This window comes from Meles meles, chromosome 9 (assembly GCF_922984935.1).
Source record: "Meles meles chromosome 9, mMelMel3.1 paternal haplotype, whole genome shotgun sequence".
In the NCBI taxonomy this organism is placed as follows: Eukaryota; Metazoa; Chordata; class Mammalia; order Carnivora; family Mustelidae; genus Meles; species Meles meles.
The window spans coordinates 44,757,576-44,764,375 of record NC_060074.1 but is presented as its reverse complement, the minus strand read 5'-3'; the positions used below and the strand labels follow the sequence as shown (position 1 = coordinate 44,764,375).

The window sequence follows — 6,800 nt, the reverse complement described above, 5'->3', positions numbered from 1 at the left end:
TGTCCTTTGTTGCGATGATTTGTAACTCTTTATGCAGAAGACATATATGAGCCTGTGCCGAACGTTTCCTCCTGGGAGCATGCTCTCCTTCGTGAAGGTTGTGTGTCCTGGGCAGCGGTCTCCACTTGGGTTCCAAGAAAACGCTTTTCCTTTTCTTTTTAATGTTTCAGAAAAGGTTTGTTCAATTTTTGTTGATGGGGGGGTGGTGTCGGCCCTCCCCCCACACCCCGACATTGATGCCTGATGCCCCGGCCCGGATGGCTGTCCCCTCCGCAGTCTCACTGTCCATCTGGGGCTGGGCACGCCTGGTTCTGGGAGTTGGGGGAGGAGGGGACAGGCCCGCATGGAGGGGACAGTGCCGGGAAGATCATGGGGCTGCATCCACTTCCTGCATCTCGGGGTGGTGGCCCCAGGAGGGATGGCACTAACGGGACACCTGGGGCGGGGTTGGGGGTGGGGGGCTGGCCCCTCTACCCTCTCTTCTCCTGGCTCTGAGTTCAGCCGGTGATGCTTGTGCCCAGGGAGCCTGAGGACACAGATTTCTAGCCTGTGGTGTGAGCGGACCTGCCCATATGTCTGAAGACATCCAGCCGCTTTTTCTGAGCTGGTCTCGCCGAGTTTGCAAGGCTGGGGTTTGTGATGGTGTATGTTCTAGGAGGGCTTGTCCCGAGTGAATGAGGAGGTGGGCCCAGGCGCAGACTGTGGCTTAGGACCACGGGACACTTCTCCAGGGCTGACACATCATGCATTCACCCCATTACTGCCTGCCTCCAGGGGGAGGACCAGATGGTCTTTTGGGGAGGTTAGCCCTGATGTCAAGGTGAGGGTATTTCAGAGGGTGCGCTGTTTTGTGAGGTGGAGGGGCGGTGTTGGTTTTCATCCTTGCCCCAAAGTCTGAAATTGTAAACACTAAGACTCCTGAAAAGGCTGCCTTCGCTGTATCGCTGGGAGGATCAACAGCAGGACAGGGGTAAAGCATCCTTTCACGCTTACTCTGAACTCCTGGCATCCACGAGGGGCGGCCAGCGTTTCTAGGGGCTCCTCTGCACTGGTTCTCTGCTCGCGTCCACCCTGCCACAGGCCTATCATCCCAGCCGAGGGCCTGGACCTTTGGTTGGGGCCCAGCAGGCAGGGAACCCTGAACTGATTGGACACACCCCGGCGTTGGCTAGGACCTGTCCAGCTGGGGTCGCCTCAGCGTGGCTGTATCCCGCCAAAGGTCAGGGCTGCCGACAAGGCTCCCTCCTATGTTCTGGCCCCTGGTCCCTCCCTCATCCTGCAGACCTGGGACCGCCTGCGTTCCAACCTCAAGATCATGGTATGTCTTCCCAGACATGCAGGTTTCCCAAGATGTCTCTTGGCATGCTTGAGAAAAGCTAAAGGATAAATACAGAAATAAAAGCGTCTGAGAGGGCCTGCTACCCAGATTTCCACTCACGCTATTTTGTTCCTTAAACAATTTTATTGGTGACGGTTTCTGACAGTAGTCAAGCTGCACGCTGTTTCATATTATTCCCATGTAGATGAAGTACGTGGGGGTGAGTCCCCGGGGTGCCAGGCTGTGTCTGGTGCTACGCCCACCTCCTGGCTGCAGCAGGCTCAGGACCCCGGTGCCCACCTAGTGGGTCCCACCTTGGAGGCGGCAGGAGGCTGAGGTCACCCCTGGCCACTAGGTGGCGCTCCAGCATCACTCAGGACAAACCCTGGGGCTCAAGGGCACAGGGTCCCAGCCTTTGCTCTGCTAAATGCCAGGCTTTCCGAGAAATTTCCTGTGAGTTGATTGAGGCAACAGGAAGTGGGGGAAATAAGGATGATGTGTGTAGGATGCCCACGTATCTATGCCTGTTTCCCTCCTGTTTTGTCAAGTTCATATCGCTGTGCTAGAATTTATTGTTAGAACAGATCCTTGGACGGATTTCCACCAGGCATCCCTCTCCGTGCCCCTACACTGGATGGAGTGCCTTGTGCTTCTGGAGCTCAGGTTCCCCATCGCCCTGGATGTGATGGCTCCCCACCCTCTCCTCCGCCCCACCAGCCAGGTGGTTCAACTCTGCATTAGAATCACTTGGGAGCCTCCTTCGGCTGCACCCCTGGCCCATCACCTGCCCTGGTTCCATGGGTCTCGAAACGCCCAGGGTGTTTCACCTCCCCAGTGAACCTAATATTCTGGCAAGATGGGCAACAGCCCTGAGGCCAAGGGCTCTGTTCTTCCTTCTGTGGGGTGCTTGGTGCCTGGCAACATCAGACACATGTCAGGGGCTCAACCAATGTGTGTCCAGCAAAAGTATAGAAACTATTCCTTCCCCCCGAGACCTAAAGGAAAGGCAGGCTCTCCAAAACCAGCCTCCATCACAACAGACAGGGGATTCTGGAAGGTTCTCTGTGCCATGCTTTGCCCACTTCGTGTCAGCTCCATCCTGGAAACCTGCGATGGGGGGTAGGGTGGGCAGTGGGCGTTGAGCATGCAGAGAGATGCATTCCCCATGAAGACTCCTGGGAGCAGAGGTCTGCATTGGCCTCGAGTCCCCATGGGGGTCAGCCTGGGAGGCCCCTGTCCTGCCTGCCACGGGAAAGCTGCTCCTGTCCCACCCAGCCTGGGTCTGTATCTGGGTCCTCTCTGGAGCTGAGGGAGATGTGTGCCTCCTTGTAGGTGGTGAGGGCAGGAGTCTCCGGGGGTTGAGATGGGGCCCCTCGGAGGAACCCTGCCGACTGGCCTGCAACCTTACCCCTTCTCTGTCTTCTGCTTCTGTGGGAGGTGTCTCCTCCAACCCCATTGGAAGGGTCCCCTTCACATGGTCGGAAAGAAAACCCCAGGCCCAAGGAGCCGCTGAAATTAAGGCATCAGTAAAGCCGGATTTCATCCTCAACCCAACCCCAGTTTCTGCTCCCTCTGGAATGTGACCTTGAGCCTGCAACACTGGAATATCCTGGAGGCAATCCTCTGATAGACCCTTTCTCCCCTACCAGGGCGACCTCGCCTCAACAAGGCTAATATACTCTGTAAGACAAAAGGAGCCTTCTCTCTGCCCTTCAACACCTTTCCTTCTCTGCACCTTGACAGAACCTCTCTGTACTGGCTAGACTGGATGTGGCCCCATTCATGAGTTGCTTAATAAAGCCAATTAGATCTTCAAATGTTTGCATTTTTTTTTTTTTAACAGCCCAGAGGACCTGACTTGGACCCATTCTTCTTCTTTCAAAATGTATTCCCAGGGTGCCCGGGGGGGGGGGGGTGCTCAGTCCGTTGAGCCATCCATATCTGACTCTTGATCTTAGCTCAGGTCTTGATCTCAGAGTTGTGAGTTCAGGGCCCGCGTCGGGCTCTTTTTATCCTCTTCCTGGAGCTCCCAGTGGCTAAACTGAGAACAATCTGAGCATCCAAAAATTATTTGTAAGTGTTGAACAGAGAGAGAGAGAAATCTGATCCTCCTCCATGGGAGTGTCAGCCCCAGCATCTGTCCGAGTGGGGCCCAGACTGTCCATCAGAAGATGCAGGACAGAAGGGACACAGAGCCCTGGTGTCCAGACTGAGGCCCTGCCTTTCCCTCTCAGACCACAGGAAATGCGGGGATGGAACAGGAACAAGTTAACCACCCTCTGGGGAACAATCCACGCATCACACCCCATATCATTTCACAGGATAACGCGTCTGGGCTCTTGTAAAAGTCAATGTCATGACAAAATAAGGTCGGGGACTAAGGAGCAGTGCCTAACAGCAACAGTGAATTTAGGTTGCAACCTGGTTTCAAAAAAAAAAAAAGAAAGAAAGAAAACAAGACAGCCAAGACTTTCTGGCCCTGGGGATTTTTTGAATATGGACTAGAAATTAGATGATAGTACAGAATTATTAAAAAATGAATTAGGGACAATAACTTTATGGTTATGCAGGAGACCGTCCTTATTTTGAGGCGGAACATGTGGAAACATCTAGGGGAAATGTCACGATGTCTACAACTTACTTCCAAATGGGAAGGGGGAGAGAGAGAGAGAGGGAGAGAGAAATGCAGTAACAATGGTTGAAACTAAGTGGAGTGTGCGTGGATGCTCGTTAGGCTACGTTTTGAACTTCCTTGTATGTTTGAAAACTTTCATGATAAGTTGTAGGAAACATACAACCTCCCACCCCTTCCTCCCTCTGGGACACAGAAGAGGTGCCGGAGTCTGGAGTGGGCCAGCCTTACGCCCTTGTGTTGTCCTGTCTGAGCTTCACCCTGAACTGTGATCTCTTCCCTGAGAAAGTGTGCAATTCAGTGGTATTAGCCCATTTAATCTGTTCTGCAACCATCACCTGAGTCCGGTTCCAAGGCATTTTCATCCCATTAAACAGTTACCCTGACACCTGGCGATGACTCTTTTCTGCACATTTTCATGTAGATCGGATCTTGCAGGATGTGGGTTTCTATGTCTGGCTTTTCCACCTAGCATCACGTTTTCAAGGACCCAAACTGGAGCATTGAGGCTAATTCCGTCCCTTTTAATGGCCATAATCCATGGTGGCTGGACCAGGTTTTGTTTATCTGATCCCTGGCTGGGTATTTGGTATTTCTACCTTTCTGCCTCTTGTGAATTGTGCCGCTGCGAACATTTCTGTATAAACATTTGTTTGAACACCTGTTCTCACTTCTTCTGGGGACGTACCTGGGAGGGCTGTGGGTCGTATGGTGACTCGATGTGTAACTTTCTGAGGACGTGCGAGGCTGTTCTCCTGGCTGCTTGCTCTTCCAGGCCTGGGCCAGCACCTGCCTGCCTTGGGCACAGTCATTGCCCCTCCCATCCCTGTGCTCACTGCACTCTGGGGAGGTGCCCACGTAGCAGGGTCTCATTCCTGGGAGAGCTGACCTCTGCCTTCCCTGGGACCTTCCTGTGGCTGGGGAGGTAGGGCAGTTCTGCCTCCTCTCCATGTCTGGGGAGGCATGGACGCCTCTTCCTTGAAGGAGAGCAGGGACAGCTGGGGTCCGGGGTCCTGCAGACTCGCTCTGGGGCCTCCTGAGTGTGGCCGACAGAAGTCCTGTGGTCAGGGTGGGTTCCTGAGACCCTGCGAGCAGGGTGAAGGCAGAGGCCCATGTGCTTTCAGTGTAGAAGTAACTGGATAAGCCTATCCCCACTGTTCTCTTACCCTCATGCTGGGTTGGAGCAGGCCTTGGGGAAGGGGTCTACATTGAACACACACTAGGTTGGCCAGGAAACACATGCTATGCCTGCCTGAGCTGTGGAATGAGATGGGTGTTACTGCCCCAGGGTGTTTAGACATGGAAACTGAGTCTCAGAGGGAAGGGCTGGCCTCCGTTGCCCAGTCGAAGGCAGGACATAGGGACATCTTGGTTGAGTTTGAAACAAGCAGCTCATGCTTCTCTTTCTCCTCAGAGTACTCAGAAGGGAGGTAAAAGGGACTGGGCTCGGAGAGGGACAGGTCAGGCTGAGGCGCTGTGCTGCCCTCTCCCCAGGGCCTCTCCTGCATGGGGTGGTGCAGTGCACAGCCTGGGCAGCCACTCAGAGCGGCCCAGGTGGAGGGCACACATGCAATAGGTTGCAGGTGACCCCAGAAGGCCCCAGCTCCCCTACTCAGTGTGGGGTGCCTTCGGGCAAGTCATGGCGCCTCTGGGCTGCTGGGCCCTGAGTGTCCTTTCAAGCAAACATGCCATGAGGACAAACAGCTCCCATGTGATCACCACAAAGACATGTCTAAGCAAGGCCAGCGCTTTTATTAGGACTGGAGGGGAAGTAGCCTGTGGAGCAGGGGATGCCGGGGGACGGCTCCACAATTATTCCTCTGTGGGCTGGGCCGTCACCCATCCCGGGCGGGCTTGGCACCTCCTTGCAGGGGGAAGCAAGCAGGCTGTCCCCTGAGGCTGGGCTTCGCCATGTCCCTCAGGGCCGCTCTCCTCCGGCCGAAGCGTCCCACGGGCCTGATTCTGCGGCCCGTGTACCAGGCGGGATCGATGTCCGGGGCTGGGAAGGAAAGGGCGAGGGCCGCACGTGGGTGTGGGTGGTGTGTCCCCGGCATGCGTGTGCCGTGCACTCCCGTGGGTGGCAGGGCCCAGTGCGCACACGCAGTGCTCCCCCAGGGTCCCCAGCTCACGGCTGTCCACCTGCCCAGGCCATGCTGGGACCACCTGTGCAGCAGGGACACCCAGAGGGTGTGACAAGGCCAGTGCTGGTTTGTGGGGAGCTTCGGGAAATGGGAATTCAAACTCACCAGCACCCCCTACCCCCCCACCCAGGTACTTGGGTCAGGGTTAGAAAAGGCCAACTCTGGCCCAGACCCCCCTCGCAGGCAGGAAGTGACCCCCTCCACTGTGTGCTGTGCAAGGGCAGGGGTGCCGGAGAGCCGGTGACAGGGCCTCTCTGTGGAAAAGCCTGGTGAACAGCAGGCCACACCCCTTCCAGAGCTGAGGCACCTAGCGATGCCGGGACCCCTGGTTAGGAGGTGGCCAGACCCCGGCCACGGTCCCTTGTCTGGGGAGCGGTGGTGGCAGGTGAGGGAAGCTGACTCTGGGTGGCCTGAGCACTCACTGCGGATCTCCATGGAATGCTGGTGGGCTTGGCCGACAGCCCCCTTCAGGGCCAGGCACAGCAGCAGCAGGCACAGCAGCCAGGTCTGCAAAGCCTTCATCCCCGTGCTCCTCACTCAGGCCCCGCTGGAGGTGGGATCCAACACAGGAGGGCACAACCTGGGGCGGAAGGGCCAGAGATGTTACACACATGTGCAGGTGTGTGCTTACCAAGGCGGCTGCCCTAGATAATGTGAGCATTGTGTGTGTCTGTATGCACAACTGTGTACACACGTGAGTGCACTGCAT

General features: G+C 56.0%; 1 protein-coding gene across 4 annotated transcripts in view; it reads right to left on the bottom strand.

Annotated features, from left to right (window-relative positions):
• Nucleotides 1–5,717: 5,717 nt before the first annotated feature.
• Nucleotides 5,718–6,800, bottom strand: part of LOC123950712 (melanophilin-like) — a 52,791-nt gene continuing 51,708 nt past the window's right edge. For all 4 annotated transcript variants that reach the window (XM_046019000.1, XM_046019001.1, XM_046019002.1 and 1 more), the window contains 2 exons: nt 6,514–6,671; nt 5,718–5,949 (listed from right to left, as the gene is read on the bottom strand). In XM_046019000.1, coding sequence (XP_045874956.1) covers nt 5,763–5,949; nt 6,514–6,671 — 345 coding nt within the window. In that variant the 3' untranslated portion in view covers nt 5,718–5,762. The remainder of the gene's footprint in view (nt 5,950–6,513; nt 6,672–6,800) is intronic.